The sequence below is a fragment of the Taudactylus pleione genome, unplaced genomic scaffold, assembly GCF_031769625.1.
Source record: "Taudactylus pleione unplaced genomic scaffold, aTauple2 ptg000242l, whole genome shotgun sequence".
Classification (NCBI taxonomy): Eukaryota; Metazoa; Chordata; class Amphibia; order Anura; family Myobatrachidae; genus Taudactylus; species Taudactylus pleione.
This window is the reverse complement of record NW_028284644.1, coordinates 5124156-5146186: the sequence shown is the minus strand read 5'-3', so window position 1 is coordinate 5146186 and position 22031 is coordinate 5124156. Positions and strand designations below refer to the sequence as shown.

The following is a 22031-nucleotide window of genomic DNA, read 5'->3' as shown; positions in this document are numbered from 1 at the left end:
CCTGGGCTGACTAGCGGTCAGGTTTAATGCTTCGGCTGAGGTCCCGGTGAAAGGGCTCCCCTGGCTGTGGCATCTGCCCCTGCTAGAAAAAGTCTGGTGTTGGTTCTGGAAAATACAGGGGAACCTTACTAATTTTTTTCCCCTGTATTTCCAGAACCAGAACCGACTCAGAGCCCAGTGCTGGTTGCACTGTTTACGGGGGACCCCTACGTCATTTGTCCACCGTATTTTGGCAACCAGGACTGGTTCTGAAAAACCTGGTGCTGGTTGTGCTTAAAACAGGGGACCCCTATATCGTTTTTCCTCTGTATTTTCACAACCAGGACCAGCGGTGAAAAGCCCAGTTGTGTTTGGGGGGGGGATGTCCCTTTTTTTTATAATTTTTATTTTACACAAATTAAAATTTGAATATAGATACATAGATGGATCTCAATGATTAATCCATGTATCTGTGTCCTATTTTCTCAGATGCACGCCCAGCGCCAGTGAGCACCACTGATGCCCCTGTGCACTGTTGCCACTAGTCCGCATGCCGCTGCCCCGCACTCCTGCAGCCCGCTTCTGCAGCCGTCTCACCCTGTGAATCCCCAAAACACCTCCTGTGTGCCGGCCTTCCTCGACCTGCGCTAATATATCACTTTGTTGCCCTTCTCCCATGCAGGTGGTCCTGTTTGCTCCTCCAAACCCTTATAGTTAATACATTTGAAAAGCAGCTATCCCCTTGCTTAGTAGTGCAGCTACAGATGTAGCCTCTTCCCCGTCAGCCCAGCTATGCATGCAGGACCTGGGGCTATGCCGCCGGGGAATCCGTGAGAAGGCGGGGTTACGAAAGCAAGCGCCGTCTGAAGAAGGCACTTGTTCTCATGATCAAACTCCAAAGACTTTCAGTTTTCGGAGTTTGCTGAATATCAGGGGGTCCTATCGGACCATTGATGATGAATGGCCCGGTAACTAAAACAAGTGTTTCCGCATGGTTACTGGGCCATTTATCAATGATGAATAGGCCCCTATGTAGCATATCTACCTTAGTGGTATTAATTTCTAAGAAACTACAGTCTGTACTTACTAAAACCCTTCTTTAGAGAAAAGAATTGATGTTTGCTGCAGCATGCAATATATATGTAACCACCTGAGGGAGCCAGTGGTAAATTAACAAGGAGCTTTGAAAAGAAACAAGATAATATTGTAACTTAACAACTGAGCTCCCTGCATAGCAACAACAAGTACACAAACCTGCAGAGAGCATGGAGCATAAACAAGGTAATACAGGATTGTGGTATGTAATGACCAAGAAAAAGGTATATCTGGCATCCATCTTATAATTAAATATAGTTTACTTATTCAAAACTTGAGCAATACAGGTTGAGTCTCCCATATCCAAATATTTCGAAATACGGAATTTTTTTAGCATGACTACCATAGTGAAACCATTGTTTTTTGATGGTTCAATGTACAAAAACTTTGTTTAAGGCACAAAATTATTACAAATATAGTATAAATTACCTTTAGGCTTTGTGTATAAGGTATATCTGAAACACAAATTAATTTCATGTATTTACACTAACTTTGTTTGAGCCACACCTGTGTATATAAGGTGTATATAAAACATAAATGCATTCTGTGTTTAGATTTGGGTCCCATTCCTAAGATATCATTATGATATGCATATATTTCAAAATACGGAGTATTCCGATATCCAAAATACCCCTGGTCCCAAGCATTTTGGATATGGGAGACTCAACCTGTATTTAATCATAACAAGCATAACAGAAATGAAAATACAGTACTACTAGAAACTGACAAATTACAATTCTCTTTTAACCTTGTATCAGTTTTAGAAGCATATTTTATGTTATTATTATTATTATTATTATTATGATTATTATTATTATTTGTTGCTAAAAAAATAATTGAACTGAACTAAATGATTTGGCAAACTGAGCAGAGCTTGCAGTGGTACATCCAAGCCATTTTTCCTGTAATTTTGTAGTGTATTCTGTATGTATAACTATACAGTAGTTTTGTGTGTAACTATAGAATATTATGTTTAGATTTCATATATATATTTTTCTTTAAATCTTAAGGACCTTTGAAGAGAGTCTGCTTTGGCAGTACACAGGAAAGGCAGTGTTACCCATTTTACTGTGCCCCAGACCGCATGGGTCATAGCTTATCTCCTGTTACAGGAACTCAACACCTTGGACCTGGATGCTACAATAATGAAGAGGTGGGTGATATAGGACAATAGAAAAGGGAAAATGGGCAGAGGCATAAACTTCTTAAGGAACCAAAACTTTGGGGATAAATTTAGTAAGCATTGGTTTTTCCATTGGGATGTGCCGCAGATCGATAGCAGGTTCATGCAGGACTGGCCCTGGGCTTAGGTGACCTAGGCACTTGCCTATAGTGGACTAGCTCCAAAGGTGGCACCTCTGTAGGGGTGCAGCTAGAGGGGGCAGAAGGGCACATGCACCAGTTGACAAAGTGACAAGGGTGTCTGCTAGGGGAACCATGGGACAATGATCTGGTTGAACTGTGGTGGGGGCAGGGGGCAGAGTGAGCCTGCCATGGGGGCACCAGACAGTCAGCAGAGTGAGGTGACCCGGCATAGTCTATACTAGAGATGAACGGGTGAGGTTCTCCGAGAACCTGAGAACCGGATCCACCCGAGCAAAGGGGATCCGAATAGGATCCGAGTTCGGCTCAGGTTTTCCCCCCTAACTTGGAATCCAAAACGAGGCAAAACGCCATCATCCCGCTGTCAGATTCTTGCGGGTTTTTGATTCTATAAAGGTCCCGGTGATCGGTGCCATTTTCACTTCGGCTGCGGAGAGAGTACAGAACAGACGTGCTCTGTGCTGCTCTGCCTGTGCACATGTTCTCAACTTCTCAAGGGTGCAGTGTTGTCGGGCTGGGGCTGCTGTCATTGTTGTCCTGTCAATCAAGGGGCTGGGGCTGCAGTATCATCAAGGGGCTGGAGCTGCAATACATAAATGGCTGCTGCTGTGTTGTCCATAAAGGCGCTGGGGCTGCAGTATATAAAGGGGTGCTGTGTCATCCAGGGGTTCTCTGTCAATACAGTGGTGTTCTTCCACAGTACATAAAGGGGTGCTGCTGTATTGTCCTGTCCATCAAGGAACTGGGGCTGCAGTACGATCAAGGGGCTGGGGCTGCAGTACCTAAAGGGGTGCTGCTGTGTTGTCCATAAAGGGTCTGGGGCTGCAGTACATAAAGGGGGGCTGCTGTGTTGTCCATAAAGGGTCTGGGGCTGCAGTACATAAAGGGGGGCTGCTATGTTGTCCATAAAGGGGCAGGGGCTGCAGTACATAAAGGGTTGCTGCAGTGTTGTCCTGTCCATCAAGGGGCTAGGGCTGCAATACAAAAAGGGTGCTATGTCATCCAGGGGTACTCTTCCCCAGTTTAAAAAAAAAAAAGTTAAATAAAATTATCAAAAAGTTACAAAAAAATTAAGTTTTTTTGTGGGTGTGCTAGCTACGATGTTATTGTTCGGTGACACTGCCGGCCAGACCACAGTTTATCATCCACGTATTGTGACACTATAAGTCATAGTGCAGTGTTTTACTCATAACAAAATCTTGTGACATTGTAAGTGGTAGCGCAGTGTGTTATTCTTTTCTTATTCTTAAAAAATATTGTGACACTGTCAGTTGCAGCACAGTATGTTATTCTATTCTTACTCATGAAAAAAAAAAGCCTGTATGCAGCCATTTTCAGATCTCTCCAGAGATGTTAAATCGGATTCAAGTCTGGGCTCTGGCTGGGCCACTCAAGGACATTCACAGAGTTGTCCTAAAGCCACTCCTTTTATATCTTGGCTGTGTGCTTAGGGTCGTTGTCCTGCTGAAAGATTAACCATCAATCCAGTCTGAGGTCAGGAGCACTCTGGAGCAGGTTTTCATCCAGGATGTCTCATTGCTGCATTTATCTTTATCTCTATCGTGACTAGTCTCCCAGTTCCTGACACTGAAAAACATCCACACAGCATGATGGTGCCACCAGCATGCTTCACTGTAGGGATGGTATTGGCCTGGTGATGAGCAGTGCCTGGTTTCCTCGAAAGATAACGCCTGGCATTCACGCCAGAGAATTCAATCTTTGTCTCACCAGACCAGAAAATTTTGTTTCTCATGGTCTGAGAGTCCTTCAGGTGCATTTTGGCAAACTCCAGACGGGCTGCCATGTGCTATTTAGTAAGGAGTGGCTTCCGTCTGGCCACTCTACCATACAGGCCTGATTGGTGGATTGCTACAGAGATGTTTGTCCTTCTGGAAGGTTCTCCTCTCTCCACAGAGGAATGCTGTAGCTCTGACAGAGTGACCATCGGGCTCTTAGTCACCTCCCTGACTAGGGCCCTTCTCCCCTGATCGCACAGTTTAGATGGCTGGCCAACTCTAGCAAGTGTCCTGGTGGTTCTGAACTTCTTCCATTTACGGATGATGGAGGCCAGTGTGCTCATTGTGACCTTCAAAGCAGCAGATATTTTTCTGTACCCTTCCCCAGATTTGTGCCTCGAGACAATCCTGTCTCGGAGGTCTGCAGCAATTCCTTGGACTTCATGCTTGGTTTGTGCTCTGACATGCACTGTCAAGTGTGGGACCTTATATAGAAAGGTGTTTGTCTTTCAAAATCATGTCCAATCAACTGAATTTACCACAGGTGGACTCCAATTAAGCTGTAGGAACATCTCAAGGATGATCAGTGGAAACAGTATGCACCTGAGCTCAATTTTGAGCTTCATGGCAAAGGCTGTGAATACTTATGTACATGTGATTTCTTAGTTGTTTTTTTAATTAAACTTGCAAAAATCTCAAAAAACTTTTTATGGGGTATTGTGTGTAGAATTTTGAGGACAAAAATTAATTTATTCCATTTTGGAATAAGGCTGTAACATAACAAAATGTGGAAAAAGTGAAGCGCTGTGAATACTTTCTGGATGCACTGTATTTTAAATGCTTTATAGCTCATTGATATCTCTCTCTCTTTCTTACACCACCCACCCCGTATTCTCTGTTACTCCACCCCCATTCTATCTCTCTGCCTCTTTCCTCACCCTCTGTACTCTTGATCTCTCTCTTCCACCTCCATGTTCTTGCTGTCTCTCTTACCACACCCCATTCTATCTTTCTCCTCCTGTTATCTTGTTCTTTCTTCCCTGGCCCCCTTCTCTCTGTTTTGGGTTTTAGAGAAAATATATTTATACGTGTTTGCATGTGTGTATCAATTTTGGCTTATAACAAATAAAATAAAGTTGAGTAAAGGGCACATGATGATTTTTATTTTTTATATACACATGTACATGTATATATATATATATATATATTAGACATAGAGTAATTATACATTTGTGTAGATATGTAGTTGCATATACATATGTGAACATGCTTTAGGTATGTGTACGGTTTTTCCCACGAGACCACTCTGCCTTATCTTTTTTGGGCGTAACAGTACCCCTGGGGCACCAATAAAAATATCCGTTTACCCAAAAAATTGGGCTAGGGCCGGCCCTGCTAGTTAGTCTAAATCATCTACTAAAGCCGATGCCCAAGGGCATACAGGGCTTAACCACTTAACTGATGATTTTTTACTGGCAAAACCGGTCAGAAATTGTCGGGTTTTTTTTTCATTTAATATAGTTTAAAAAGTATTTTTAAAAATGATTTTAAATATTTTATAAAATAAAAATATATGCCTAGGGGGTGTCTCGTACCTCCCTCGCGTTCCTAGACCACCATAATAAAATTACTTCCCACCCCCAATCAGTAGTGTAATGTTTTTTAATTATTATTTTAAGCCCCCCTCCCCTCCAGATTTTATCCCTCCTTAACACCTACATACATGACACCCACTCCCTAATTCCCTGGAACCATATACATCCACCCCCCCCTTCCCTCACTCCCCCCTTCCCTGCAGCCACATGCAGAGAGCAGCAGAGATTCTGAATTTGGATGGCCATCGGTGGGTTAACCATCGATGGTTAACCATCAATGGAGTGAAACAATTATTATGAACCATCGATGGTTTCACCTATCGATGGCCATCACTTTGTTGTCAGGGGAGACTGATGATCAGTCCCCCCTGCTGAATGAAGCATGCTTGATGGTACAGTGTATGAATGGAGAAACCAGCGCTGGCTTGGGAGGGGGGGGTGTGGTGCGCTACCTTCACCGGCGGCTGCTGCTCCTCCATGCAGCCACCGGGTATATGCAGGGGGATGGCAGGCTGGCTTCTCCGGCGGCTGAGCACTATGGGGGCGGCGCTACCTTCACCGGCGGCTGCTGCTCCTCCATGCTGCCGCCGGGTACATGCAGGGGGACAGCAGGCTGGATTCCCCAGTGGCTCAGCATTCTGGAGCCACCGGGGTATAAACAGGGAGAGAGGTGGCGCTATCTTCTCCGGCAGCTGCTGCTCCCTGCAGCTGCCGGGTAAATGTAGGGAAAGGACTTGCTTCCCCGGTGGTTCGAATCTCTGGAGCTGCCAGGGTATAAACATAAAGGGGGGAACGATGCTGGCTTCCCAGCGGCTGCTGCTCTCATTGGCAGCCGGCGAATACACAGGGGGAGACGGGGCAGCGCTGACTTCCCCGGTGGCTGCTATTCTCTGCAGCCGCCGGGTGCCTGATAACTGTAGCCAGCAGTGATCGGGACATACAGAAGGGGGAGCTGCTGGTGTAGAGGGACCAACAGGTCCCTCTGACATAGGCGGCTGCGGGAAGAATTAGTTTCCCGCAGCCGTCTAGTGGGCATTTCTGACTGGTCGTACCAGATACGACCATGTCAGGGAAAACCCAGTCTGGTATGGTCGTATCTGATACGACCATGCCAGGCAAGTGGTTAAGTCAGGGCATCTAAAATCAAAGAACCAATCTTTTACAGTGGTAAAGAAAAAAGCATCAAAGGGAAAGTTAGCTGCAGAAAGACATAAAATTGACAATATGCCTTTCACCACACAAAGTGGCAAGGAAAGGCTAAGGTCTTGGCCTTCATTTATGACTGGTGGTTTTGCCTCTTATGATGATGTAAGCCCTACTCCCTGTAGACTTTTCAAAAAAAATGAAATTGTTAAGACACAAGAAATGTCACAAATCCCTGAGGAGACTCTAAGGGGTAAATTTACTAAGATTTGAGTTTGAGTTTTTTTTTTTTAATCTCGATTTGCCTCGGTGAATCTCGGGTGAATTTCCCGTTTTTCATCTTGCAAATTTACCAAGAAGTGAGTTTAGCTGAAAGTGAGTTTTCCAATGGTGAAGCACATCGAGATTTCTCCCGCTAGTAGCAAGTTTAGATGAGATTACTCATCTGAGATTGCAGTGTGTTCTCTCTGAAAAACTCTCCCGAGCTAGCTGCCTGCACATACCAGTGAGATATGTGAAGGCTGCTTGTGTTATACCTGTAAAAGAAGGGTTTATTTATTTATTTATTTTAAATGGACATAGGCTCCCCCCAAAAGCCATAACCAGCCCCGGATTGGTCAGTCAGTCCTGGTTCCAAAAATTACAAGGAATAAAACGAGTAGAGTTCCACCATAATTTAGGAACAAGCACCTGGCTGCAGGGCCAGTGCTGGTTTTAAATATAGGGGGAAAAATATTGCGTAGCGGTCCCACTATATTTAAAACCAGGACCAGACCCAAACTGACCGGGGTGTAATGCCACAGCCAGGAGACCCTATTACCGGGTCTCCATGGCCAAAGCTTTCTCACCCCAAGCCGGTCAGGCCAAGCCAGGGATCTCAGAGGAGGTGGGGACCCCCAAAAAAATGGGTCACCCCTCTCCCAAAACCCAAGGCTTGGTCTGAAGACCAGGGCTCTTCCCCGCACCCCTGGAGCGGTGGGTACAGGGGTAATAAAGTGTTAAATAGTAGAAAACTATTGTATTTTACAGTGGAACTACAGGTGCCAGCATGCCTGCCCTTTGGCACTTGTGGAACTACAAGTGCCAGCAGGCGGCCAGCACCCGTACCCCCATTGTAAAATAAATAGTTAAAAAACCACAGTACACACATACCATATCTAGTAAAACTTTAATGCATACACCTAACCCACTCACACATACTTACCTGTACCAGCAGATCGGTCCTCTTCTCTATGTAGTTTCCACAGATCTACCTGGAAAAAAGATCCCATACTCACCTCCATCCTGGCGCCGCTCTCCGTGGCATCCACCATTAGCGCAGTGGGTTTTTGACAGTTAATTGAGGTCCTGTTTCCCTGCTACCAAATCCCATCTAGGTTCCACTTCACTAGAAAAGCAGTGTCCACAAAAATGCAGTTGAACCCACTGTCCACTTAACCACATATATGTGGGCAAGTGGAACAGGGCAAACGCAAGATTACATGACTGTAACAGTGCACTGTGTGGGTGTATTGCATTCAGCGGCACCAACAGCAGCAGCAGGATCTACAAAAAAGCAGCTTATTTAGAGGCAAGCTACTCTGTGTATAACCGGTTTCACTAAGAGGCATACTGCTGACAACCTCTTCGAAAAACTCAGGGAAGTCATTGTAAAAGGGCTTACCCCGCTTGGACCCTCCTCAGGATTTGTAATTTCTGCCAACGCCACCAATATTGTGAGAGCATTTCAGCTGGGTGAATTGCAAAATGTCCCATGTTTTGCTAACACTATTAACTTGGTGGTGCAAATTTTTTTTAAAAATAACAGGGTTGTGCACGAGATGCTCTACGTGGCCTGCAAAATTTCTGGGCATTTTCGCCATTCAGCAGGTGCATGTAGAAGATTGCAGCACCTACAAGAAATTTTGAATTTGCCCTGTCACCAGCTGAAGCAAGAGGTAAATACGAGGTGGAACTCCATCCTTTATTTGCTTGAGCGGATGGAGGAACAGCAAAAAGCCATCCAAAGCTACACAATGAAGTATGACATAGGAAGAGGAGAGGGACTGTACATTACTCAAGCTTAGTGGAAAATACTTTCCGTGTTGTGCAGAGTGCGTAGTCACCTGTGAAGTGAGGGCCTGATTCAGAGCCGGATGCTCTGAAAGAGCGCTCGCTCTGAATCAGGGCGTTTGTTTTTTTTGGTGCGGCCTCCTGGCCGCTCGCATAGCTATGGGTGACCACCCACAGCTATTGCGTGCGGCCAGGAGATGGTTGCGATGGCCTCGACCATCGTGACCATTGGGGCTTGCGACGAGACCCTTGTGGTAGGGTCTCATTCCCGCAAGCTCCAGTGAGCTTCTGGCTCTTAATAGAGCCGGAAGCTCACCACTGACATCACTCAGCACAGAGCACCTGTCTCTAGCCGGATCTCGCGCATGTGCACGTCGGAGCCGGCTCCGGCGTGCGCATGTGCAGTGGCCAAACATCGACCCTCTCGCGAGCGCTATGCGGGTATGAATCAGGCCCTGAGTTCAGATACTGCCAGCTTGAGTCAGGTAATTCCCCTTATTAGATAGTAGGAAAAGCAATTTGAGAAACTGAAGGAGGAGCTGAAATGAAGTGATTCCGCTAAGTATGTCGGTCTTGTAGATCAAGTCCTTTATTCGCTTCACCATGATCCAAGGGTTGTCAGGATCTTCCAATCGGAGCAATACATTTTGGCAACTGTGCTGGATCCTAGGTTTGTCATACGTTGTGCCTTTCTTCCCAAAGGACACAGATCTGAAGAGGTGCAAAGAGCTGTTGGTAAGCAATTTGTCAGCTCAAGCAGCACGTGATGCAGCCATGGCTCCTTCAGTTTCACCAGCAAGTGCTGCTGCCAGGAGAAGACTAAACTTTCCCAAAAAAAGACCCACTGATGATGCAGATGAGTCAAAACAACCACGTTTTGACATTTGGTTGGGTCTAAAAGAATTGCCTACAATTAATGAGACCTCTACCATGACTCCATCTAATATGGTCACCATTCAAATGGTTGAGGACTATTTTAATGATAGCATCCAAATAGGCATGTCAGACAGTCCGTTTCAATACTGGCAGTAAAAAAAGGCAATTTGGAGGCCCTTGCACAAACTGGCTTTGTTTTACTTGAGTTGCCCACCCTCCAGTGTGTACTCCGAAAGAGTTTTCAGCACAGCAGGGAACCTAGTCAGCGATCGGCGTTGGAGGCTACTTCCTCAAAATGTGGAAAAGATGATGTTCATCAAAATGAACTACAAATTACTTGAGGGAGACCTTTACTGCCAATCACATCCAAAACTTACAGAGGCACCTGAGGCTGTGATTCCAGTGGGTACAAATTAAAATTGAGTGAAGATGATGTACACACTGATGAGGGTGAGGAATCGGATGATGATGCCGACAACATCTTGCCTCTGTAAAGCCAGTTTGTACACAGAGAGATCATTGCCAGCAATGTCAGCTGCCCGTTGGTAGTTTGTTTTGTGGGGGCCCAAACAAACAAATCGCTTCACCCACATTTGGCAGTCCCTGTCGCTGGAGTGATTGGTTTGTTAAACTATGCATGTCTTGTATACAACATAAGGGTGGGTGGAAGGGCCCAAGGACAATTACATCTTACACCTCTTTTCTTTGCATTATGTGCTGTTTGGGGAATTGCTGCCTGACATTTATAATTTTATAGTTTATTAAACTGCCATCCTGTCTGCCACTGCTGTGTTGCAAAAGTTTAATAGATGACCTATATTTTTTTAAACAGCCGTGCTTTTGTGTCGCTGCTCTGATGCTTATTTTTTTTTTTATAGTTTCATACCGTATTTATTTCAACTAAAATCACAAATAGGTATACTTGCAAAATACTCTAATACCATTTTTCAACCTTGATTTGTAGATACCAACCTGGTGGGCTTGTTCTCCTTGATCATAACAGCCATGTTTGGTCAAATGAAACTCAAACACCACATGGAAAGGCTATTTTGTGAAGGTATCTGGAGATGTTCTCTCTCCTCCCCTCCCAGCCTTCCTATCCATAATCCCAGAAGCACAATGAAAAGAGATGTTTAGTACCAGTCTTTAAAAATCCTTCTTCCTTCTTTCTGTTCAGAGCTTCTGTTTTGTGTGCTGCCACAGACAGCATCACCTGCATGCCCCTTTCATTTTTTTTTTTAAACAAATGCTGGACTACCACAAGAGCTAAACTGGGGCAAGAACTGATGTGAATGAGTCAAATATTCTTTGAAAATGACTCCACACCTCCCTCCCTCATTAATTTGCTTTGGAATCCAAAAATTAAATTAAATTTACTATGAATTAACCCTTCCTTTCCCTGCCTTCAACAGCATACATACTCCATCTCCCTCTGGCATCTTGATTAATGAAAACATGTTTCCTTATGTCCCTTGTTGGAAGTTGAACTGTCACGTGTTTGTGCCGCTCACTGCTGCCACTTAACTTAGTCAGCCAGCTAGCTTGGTGCAAATAAACTGGATGAAAACAATATTGTGAGCTGTGAGGTGGTCAATATTGACTGGAAACAAGTGTAAATTAATGTGATTGAGGTTAATAATACTGTAGGAACAAAGACAGGCCCAAATTATGTGATTTTAGCTGTTTTTATGATTTTTTTAGGAAAAATACAGATCCAAAACCAAAATACGCAAGGGCAGTTTTGCCAAAACCAAATACAGATGCAATTCACAAAGGAGATACAGATCCAAAACCAAAACACGGGGGTCAGCACACATCCCTATTTTCTAGTCATATGGTGATATGTCATATGCAAAATCTCAGAGAAATATCACAAGAATCAAGTAGTGCAAAAGAACATGCCATTTCGTACATGTGCAAAGTTACAGTGGTCATGGCTGGACTAAGGGGGGGCGACAGGGGCGGTTGACTTGGGAGCCCCACACACAGAGGGGCCCCCACACTAGAGCACACAGGGGGCGTTTCTGTGTACCAAGAAACTCCCACTGATGGACCAATCCCCCCCTTCACTGGCCATAATGGGGGTGGAGCCAATGGCAAGTCCTTCCCCCCATATAACCCGCGAGTTGCGGTAGTATGATGTGAGGGGGCAGGGCCTAATGATGTCAGGTGCCTACCCACATTAGCAGCCTGCCGCTGCTGCATACATTTGTAAGTGTGTCTGAGTACTGTTTTAATGTGTATATATGTGTATGTGCTATTGTATATAGTTAGTGTGTGTATACTGTGTATGTGTTAGTGTGTGTATACTGTATGTTTATGTGTTAGTAAGTTTGTATGTATTTATGTGTGTGTATACTGGATATGTGTGTGTTAGTATGTTATATATAATATATATACATATTACTACATACTGTATATATTATATGTGTGTGTGTGCGTGTTTAACACACAATTTGGGGGGTAGGCACCATGTGGTTGGTGGGGTGGGGGGAGTAGCCTCCGTGTGGCTTGGCGGGGGCCCCCACAACTTAATTGCCCCAGGGCCCCCACAAGCCTTAATCCGGCCCTGACCATGGTCTTCGAGTTCCGCATTTGCTTGTGTACTGTATAAAAAAAATTCTTCCATGACTAAACTATGAATTTGTTATGTGTTACCAGTTTACAAACTTCAAACATCTTCAAGACAAGAAACTTCTGAGTAAGAAAGGGTACTGCGTGGGAGCCAGGACAGCACCACGCTTTCCCTCAGTTAATAAGGTAATATTTCTGGGGTAGTGTAAAATCACAATATAGCTAGCACCACTCTGAACTGTATGTGGCAGTAAGTAAATGATGAATCTATACGACTCACACGGAAGATTAGACTAGAGCCAAGCAATAAACCAGAGAAGGTAACTTCAATGATTTGTTTGCACAGAGGATCCACATAAACCTAGGCTTTATGGAACTTATTACATTTATTAGAGATTTGTCACACTTGTAACATGGAACCTCATGATTTCCTTTGCCTGTTGTTGTATTTACATATCAAAATGTATCTTTTGTAAGATAAAAGCTGACATGATAGACCAGGGTGGGCGAGCAGTGGCACCACCCAGGGTGCAGGACCTAGGGGGCCCCACTGTCTCCACCCTGTGGCATCTGTATTTGGCATAAAGGATGCCTGGACCAGCTCCCTGCTGCATAGAGAGCTCCCTGCTGCCTGGAACATCCATAGAATGCTCAGGTGCTCCTTGGACCCGACCTTTTCACCCTGGTCCTGTGCTGGACATTCATGTGTATTTGTTATGAATGAGCAAAACATACCGAGAAACTTCTATGCCTTCTTTAACACAACCTCTGCACAGTACAGACTTGAATGTAAAATATTTTTTGCAAAGTTTAATGCACAACTAATATTTACTGATAAATTTAATATCTATACATAGTATAAAATAAAGGGGTCTATTTACTAAGCCTTGGATGGAGATAAAGTGAACGGAGTTAAAGTACCAGCCAATCAGCTCCTAACTGCCATGTCACAGGCTGTGTTTGAAAAATTACAGGAACTTATCTCCATCCACTTTATCTCCATCCATAAAAAGGCCCCTAAGTCCCTGGTAGGTGTCTGTGTGGCCGGAGACCAGCCACACATGTGTAAAATGGCCGCTGCGGCACTGAAGGGATTAACCCCTTTTGTAGAGGCACCATTTTTAAAAAGACAATGCAGGCGCAGGGCGCCAAGTACTGTAGATTTATGTGTGATATTAAAAACACAATAAAAGTACAATAATGAAGCGCTGTTGATATATGGTATAGCTTCAAATCACAGATAATACACAAAATGACAGAAATGTAAATAATGTCCCCTAGTAGATACTTAATGTACTCTATGGGTTCGATATATGTCCCATAGTAAAAGCTTAGATATATTAGAGGGTTCTTAGAATGTTTAGAATGTGTTATATGGATTAATTCTATAAATATATCTGTTTAAGTGTATGATGTTTTAAAAAATATTGTATGAATCTTTGAGAGTGCTAATTTTAACTTTGTATCATTAAGTGTATTAGGGAATAGAGGAGAGGGTTTTGCTTTAAGATAACCCTGACATATGTGTTTTTTATGTGATCCCAGAACGAGCATACCGGATCTTAGGAGAGCTATAAAACATCATAGCAAACCGCATCCACCTGAGCCTTGACAAAGATCCATTATTGGATTGAAACGCGTTGGCTGCAGGAGGATCCGGTACTTGTTTTAAAGACTTTTAATTTTCCTTAAGAAGAAAAGCTGAGTGTGTGCCTTTCTTTGGAGCATAAGTGTAATATTTTCGAGAGCAGGAGAAAGCTATAAGCGAAAAAGATTTGCCGGGGCTCACACATGTCACTATAATAGGATCGGTGAGACGCCCTTTAAAACGTGCAAGTCAGCTGAGGTAACCGAGTACAGGATAGCCGGCAACCCAAGAACAAGGAACGGTTGCTGTGGGGAAGAAATTAGACCTTAAGAAAAATCTACACAGCGTTTTTTGCCTCCGTGGGTCCGGTGAGCTCTCTGGTTATTTATGGTCTCTTTTTGCTCTCATGTTTGCTACATTATGGCATTTTAAAGGATTTCTATTTGGACTGTTATAATAAAAACTTTGCTTTTTAAATACAAATTTTTTTTTGTCAGGTGAATCACATATTCAAAAGAGTATTATTTACAGGACTGACTTATGGGACATTTGTATCTTTTATTGGAAGTTCGTATGGACTGTGTGGAATTCACCAACAAAAATAAAAAAATATTTTCTGTGTTTGTGTGCGCCTTAGCCGCATGTATATATCAATATAACATAAATGGAGGACCAAACTTTCTCCAATAAAAATAAAATAGGGAAAGATCAAGAACCACTTCCTCCTAGCGCTGAAGCTGCTGCCACTAGTCATGACATAGACGATAACATGCCATCAACGTCGTCTGCCAAGGCCAATGCCCAATGTCATAGTAGAGGGCATATACAATCCCAAATGACAAAGTTCAGGAAAATGACCTTAAAAAAAACATTTAAATCATCTGAGGAGAAACGTAAACTTGCCAATATGCCATTTACGACATGGAGTGGCAAGGAACGGCTAAAGTCTTTCCCTATGTTCATGACTAGTGGTTCAGCTTCACATGATGATGGAAGCCCTCCTCCCGCTACAAAAATCAAACGAGTTAAGCTGGCAAAAGCACAGCAAAGAACAGTGCGTTCTAATTCTAAGAAGATATCACAAATCCCCAAGGAGAGTCCAAGTGTGGTGGCGGTTGCGATGCCTGACCTTCCCAGCACTGGACGGGAAGAGGTGGCTCTTTCCACCATTTGCACGCCCTCTGCAAGTGCTGAAAGGAGCACCCACAGTACACTTGCTGATATGCAAATTGAAGATGTCACTGTTGAAGTACAACAGGATGAGGATACTGGTGTAGCTGACGCTGAGGAGAAAGTTGGCGAGGAGGATTCTGATGGTGATGTGGTTTGTTTAAATCAGGCTCCGGGGGAGACAGTTGTTGTCCGTGGGATGAAAAAGTCCATCACGGTCATGCCTGGGAAGAAGACCAAACATTCCACCTCTTTGGTCTGGCAATATTTCTATCCAAATCCGGACAACAACTGTCTTGCCATATGTACCATATGTAAAGGTGAAATAAGTAGGGGTAGGGACGTTAACCACCTAGGAACATCCTCCCTTATACATCACCTGCAGCGCGTTCATAAAAAGTTACTGTCAAGTTCAGAAACTTTGGCTAAGACCATAAGCAGTCCAGGGACACCTAAATCCCTTTGTCCTGTTGTATCCAAGTGCCTGCAAACCACACCGTCAACTCCCTCCTCGTCAATTTCCTCCTTAGGATTGGAAGTAGTCCTGCAGGCCATGTCACTGGCATGACTGACTCTCCTATCCGGGATTCCTCTGGAGGATCCTGCATTGCTACGCCTACTGCTTCCGCTGCTGCTGTTGCTGCTGGGAGTCGTTCATCATCCCAGAGAGGAAGTAGGAACACCACTACTTTTACTAAACAATTGACCCTCCAACAGTCCTTAGCGAGGAGGATGAAGTATGACAGCAGTCATCCTGAATCAAAATGTATAACTGAGGCCTTGACTGCTATGTTGGTGTTAGACGTGCATCCGGTATCCGCCATTAGTGCAGTGGGATTTAGACAGTAGATAGATGTAGTGACCCCAGTTCCAAATCTCGTCTAGATTCCACTTCACCAGGCAGGCGATACCGAGACTGTACAGAAACGTCAGAAAAAGTATCCTCAGTGTCCTGAAAAATGCGGTTGTACCCAATGTCCACTTAATCACGGACATGTGGACAAGCGGAAAAGTGGAACAGGGCAGGCTAAGGTCTATATGACTGTGACAGACCACTGGGTAGATGTATCACCTTACGCAGCAACAACAGCAGCATCACCAGTAGCAGCATCTCAGAAACGCCAGCTCGTTCCAAGGCAGGCTATGTTGTGCATCATCGGTTTCAGTAAGAGGCATACCGCCGACAACCTCTTGGAGAAACTGAGGGAAATCATCGCCCAGTGGCTTACCCCACTTACAGGGGTATTCAATATGAAACGTCGAAGTTAACGTTTCACATCAGAGTTTTTTTCTGCGTTAAGGTATGGTGCGCGCTCCCGCTTATCCCCGTATTCAATATAAAATTAACGAAAACAGGAAACTCCGAAGTTGGATTTGCGTAAAGTTACAAATTTTTCCTTAAAATAATTGTAAGACCCCCCTAAAGTTGTAAAAACATGGGGGAACACTATGGGTACCCCCATTTTAGCCTTTAATTGAAAGTCGGGATTTAAATAGCCGCAGCAGGTGTTTTTTTCCCGACATTGAAGAAGTGATGCAGAAGAGCACTTAGGTTATTAGTGGTCCCATCAAATTTGGGGTACATGAAAATGGGTACTAGCATATTTTTAAGTCCCTAAAGTATTTTTTTAAAATTCTGCATTTGTGCACCTGCCGCTATAATTCTATTCTAGAAAACATCTGCCGCATACTTGCAGAATAGCCCTGAACCTATTTCCCTATTGTTAAACAATTTTTTCCCATTTTTTTTTTTTCAACCCCAATTTTTAAATAAATTTTTTGGGGTGTCCATATTTTTTTTTTTTTACTTTTTTTGACACAGTTCTTTTTTAAATATCATTCCCAGGGGTGCAGGCTATTTTTTTTAAGCCTGCACCCCTAAACCCCAATTCTGCACTTTTTTTCAACACCTATTCAATGGTGAAAAGTTATCCCCGTTATTTATCAAAGACTTTTCAAAACTGCGATAAGTCTTTGAAATTGAATACGGTGTAAAAGTAAAACCTGCGATAATGACGTCATACCTCCGATATTAACGCAAAAACAATGTTACCCATATTGAATACCCCTGTTAGACTCTCCTGGGGATTTGTGATATCTGACAATGCCACCAATATTGTGCGGGCATTACATCTGGGCAAATTCCAGCACATCCTATGTTTTGCTCACACAATAAATTGGGTGGAGCAGAATTTTCTGAAAAGCGTCAGGGGCGTGCAGGAGACGCTTTGGGTGGCCTGGTTAATTTCTGGCCACTTTCGCCATTCAGCGACTGCGTGCCGAAGACTGGAGCACCAGCAAACACTCTTGAACCTGCCCCGCCATCACCTGAAGCAAGAGGTTGTGACGCGGTGGAACTCAACCCTCTATATGATTCAGAGGATGGAGGAGCAGCAAAAGGCCATTCAAGCCTATACATCCACCTATGACATAGGCAAAGGAGGGGGTATGCACCTGACTCAAGCACAGTGTAGAATGATTTCCGTTGTCGAAGCTGGATAATTGGCTGAGACAAGATCAGTTTAAAATGAAACCGCAAGACGCCATTTTGCGAATGGCCGCCTAAACGCCATTTTCGATAAACTCACACTTTAGTACATGTGGTGATATTACTATTAGCATCATGCGATTGTATCTGTGACTGTCGCCATAAGTTACGGTGATTCATCAAAAGCCCATTTTATGACTTTACGTAGTTTGGGTGCTCTGGATAAAGTGTGTGTATTATTATAATTCCCCTAAAGGATATATTTCAGAAATGGCTGTACAGTATGTCAAAATTGGATTGCATTAGCTAAACAGAGCAAATGGCCACGTGACAACTAGCTTGTGAAGACAAGCTTCATGGACATAACGTCTGCTCTCACTCCAGGTGGCCCTGCTCGAATACAGCAAGAGGGTCGTTTGTAGCACCTTACATTAGCAGGCTTCCTACAATAAAATACCTTCAAAGCCAAGAGTGTTATCTGAGGTTTGGGTCTTGTAGCTGTGCTAATTTGCATCCACACAGGCCCTGGGAGAACAAAGACCAGTATTTTGGAGCCTGAAAACGGTGGGGGCTGCTGGGGCATGAGCAAGTCATGGAACTATAAGGCTCAGCATTCCACACTGCTAGGTGTTCACTTAGTTTAAGTGAGATTTAAGTGCACCATTTCTCATACACACATTAATACGCACAATTGCGCTGTTAACTAGTCGTATATTAGTGAATGCATAAGATCCTGTATGAAAACGCTGTTTATTAGCTTCATGCGCACGCATCTGCCCCAAGTTAACTAGCGTCTTTACATCACACCCCGCATACTTACACATTACATATTCACATAAAAGGTTTAATAAGCTTTAAAGTATAAGATTTAAGTTTGTTCATTTAGCATAAATGTTGTGAAATAAAGATTATTTGGTAACTAAGGTTTTATACATGATAAGTAAGCCGTGATTGGTATTGTACTGATGCATACTCTTTCAACAGTATTCCGATACCATCGGTGTGGAGATCGCATCATGCATTCGCAACTTATGGACCGCAGAGACTTCAAGCAACAAAATGTACATTATATGAACAACTGTTAGGATGTTGCATGAGGCAGGAAACCAGAGATCCCCAGTTGTTAGAGGCTGGGTTGTGTCTATTTGAATCAACCTGTTAAATGCCTTGTAACATATGCCCTCTCCTTTAGGACCAATGGTATTAGCAACAAACTTCTCTATTGTGATGTTTATTTCTGGGGGGTATAAATATGTGTGCTCTGACCCTGGGTTCCTAGTCTTTTGTGCTGAATGCTGATTGACGAGGGGTTTCTTGCTGATGCCTAACATCTGGACCAGAGAGCGCTGCATATGTATAATTGTACTTGGGTCTGTATAATCTCTTTGCGCTAAGATTATATGAGGATCATAGCGTGTAACTGCTGTACTTTTACTTGAATAATACTTTGTGCTTTGGAACCACAGATTCTAGGTCTGGAGTCTTTATTTACTGTATGACTGCGTACACAAATTAGCGTCATCCTTAGAGGTTTATAGGTAGGATATTAGAAGGTATAGGCAGGGGTATATAGAGGTTCAAAGGCAGAATCCTTAGTTGGGGGCTCATCGTGAAGTCACTTACCCGCTCACACGGCACTTACGGTTATCGATTTCTCACCAAAGGGTGGAGTGGCCACATGCAGGGTTTACCTGCAATTGCTCGGTGCTGAGAGATCACTACCCATTTTCGTGTGAGCCAAGGAAGCTGACTAGAATCCAGGGACAAGAGAGGAAAAAGTTTGTTTTCCTTTGTTGATAGAACCTAACATTTAAAGGGATGCTGCAGTATTGAGCATGCGGCTGAGTTGCAGTTTTGCGCACAGTAAAGACGCACTTTTGCGTACGCAGCTAAAAAGTTGTCATACGGTTGTGTGGTAGTCGCTTTATTGTGTATGTGACTGGTCACACAATAGCGTATACGTACTTCCGGTTGTGCTGCCACGTGTTTAAATAAAGCCGTTGAGGTTTACGTTTTTCAATTGTTATCAATATCTGGGTTAACGTGTATTTTTCTGCGCAGGAAAAAGTGTGTTACAGTGGGTATTTGTTGGTAGGGGTAACTTGTTCCCTACAGTTAGAGGTACCGTACAGTGGCGTAACTAGGGGGGGTCGGGCAGGGTGCGTGCCCTGGGCGCCATAGGACCAGCGGCGCGGGGGGCATCGCTGGCCAAGGTCCGGCCCGCCCTAGTTAGCCACCAGTGTAGCACCGACCGCAGTGAGTGCTGTCAGCGCTACACATATACACAGGACCGGCGCTAGGCTTCCAGCGCCAGTCCTGTGCTGCACAGCTGAGCCCGTTCCCTCCCCCTGAGCACTTGCCCAATAGCGATAGGAGGCGGGCTCAGGCTGTGCATACCACACGCATCGCTGCCAGCACTGGCGGCGATGCGTGTGTTAAACAGCAGCCAATGAGAGTCAGATAGACTCTCATTGACTGCTGCAGCACCCACTGCAAGAGCTGGGCTTCCGTCCGGCTCCTGCAGTGGGTAATGGGACAGACGTCATGACATCATGACATCTCTCCCATAATGCTGAGCACGCCAGCCCGGGAGGACTGGCGGGTGGTGGCGGGAGCGGTGTCGCTGACCGGAGCAGCAGCAGCGTGGATTCAGGTAAGTATATTTGTATATATTTTTTTTAAAACCTGTTTGCACTACTGGGGGCACAACGGGGGAGGGGGGTGGCTACTACTGGGGGGACCTCTATTGGGGGTGGGGGCACAACAGGGGAGGGGTGGCTACTACTGTGGGCACCATTATTGGGAGGACCTCTACTGGGGGGCTACTACTGGGGGCACTAAATCGGGAGGGGGAACCTCTACTGGAGACTACTACTTGGGGGGGAACTACCACTGGGGACATAATAAAAGAGGCCTACTACTAGAGGCACTGCACTGGGGGCAATAATAGGAAGGGCCACTATAGGGGGCACTGGATAGGGGGGATCACTACTGGGTGCCTGCATAAGGGGGACCACTACTGGGAAAACTGCATGGGGGGACTACTGCTGGGGGCACTATATAAAGGGCACTGCATGGGGGGACTACTACTGGGGGGCACTATATAAAGGGCACTGCACTGTTACTGGGTGCACTGCATTGTGGGGACTGCTACTGGGGGCACTGCATAAGGGGGAACACTACATGGGACACTGCATTTGGGGTGGCCACTACTGGGGATGCTGAGTAAGGGGAACTAATTGTTGGCTGTATAAGAGGGACCACTACTGGGGGATACTGTATAAGGAGCACTACTATGGGCCTGCAGAAGAGGGACCACAACTGCATACTGGGGGTACTGTATAAGGGGTACTACTGGGGTTAAGGTGCATATGGATAGGAATGTTCAGCGTGAAAATAAAGGGGTGTGTCATGTTGACACGCCCCATTTTTACGTGACCACGCCCAATTTTTTTGTCGCGTGCACATCGGGGGGGGGTTTCCCTTTTCAAATTTGCCCTGAGCTCCAAATACCCTAGTTATGCCTCTGGTACCGTATGACCTTTAAGGGCTAAGTGCTAGTTGCTCAGTAAGCAGCTTACCGTTCTATACACAGTAGCAGGTGTACATATTTTCTTTGTTGTAGAGAGGTGCATGGAAGTAGCCGACTTAAACTTCCATAGGTGTGGAAGTTGCCTTACTAAATCTTATCCAGGTGTGGAAGTTGCCTCTTTCAAATCTTATCCAGGTGTGTGGGCACTGCCGTTTAAATCGTCCACAGGTAAGTGAAAGTATCTTGATTGTCTTTCACCAATTTAAATCTTTATTGAAAAGTGTAGGATTTGTCTCAGAATGGGAGCCGCGCAAACAATAGAGATGTTAGACAATGATGTGCTGCTAATGGAAGCGCCATTTGGATTGGCCCATCGTATTATGCATACTAAGTACGGTACTTATGCGATAAGGTATTGTGATGTATGGTTTAAAATGACGATGAAGAGTGTTAGACCGTTTCCCAGAATTGGTAGTTTTGATAAAGATGTATTAGATAATGTCCGGGACCACATCAGTCTGTCGCGCTCCTGAGAGAAAAAGGTAAAATATCATGAATGTTTAAAGTTGTGGCAGCATGAAGGGGATGCGTGGCTTAAAAATGTGCAAGCGAACCAAACTAGCATTGCCAGAGAATACATCCGCGACGCTAATTTGCAATACGGGTGAGCTGCAAAATGGCGCGCACATGCAGCAAGGTAGCGTTGTGGAGAGTATTGCCAGCAGTTCATGCTCACCACCCCCACCTTATGTGGATGGAGGTGCAAGTACAGTTACCAAAAATACCCATAAAATTGTAACAAGCAATTTGTACGCTCTCTTAAGCAACCATAAAGAAAATGTTTATGATGTGGATGATGAGCCTATTGTAATGTCTGCCA

At 44.5% G+C, this 22031-nt stretch overlaps 1 protein-coding gene across 2 annotated transcripts in view; it reads left to right on the top strand.

Moving 5' to 3' along the window:
* The first annotated feature begins 1197 nt into the window (after positions 1 to 1197).
* Positions 1198 to 22031, top strand: part of CIMAP3 (ciliary microtubule associated protein 3) — a 51748-nt gene continuing 30914 nt past the window's right edge. Inside the window, exons 1-3 of one of the 2 annotated variants that reach the window (XM_088479639.1) lie at positions 1198 to 1260; positions 2085 to 2227; positions 12461 to 12559. In XM_088479639.1, coding sequence (XP_088335765.1) covers positions 1245 to 1260; positions 2085 to 2227; positions 12461 to 12559 — 258 coding nt within the window. In that variant the 5' untranslated portion in view covers positions 1198 to 1244. The remainder of the gene's footprint in view (positions 1261 to 2084; positions 2228 to 12460; positions 12560 to 22031) is intronic. The other variant, XM_088479640.1, reaches the window with a different exon arrangement.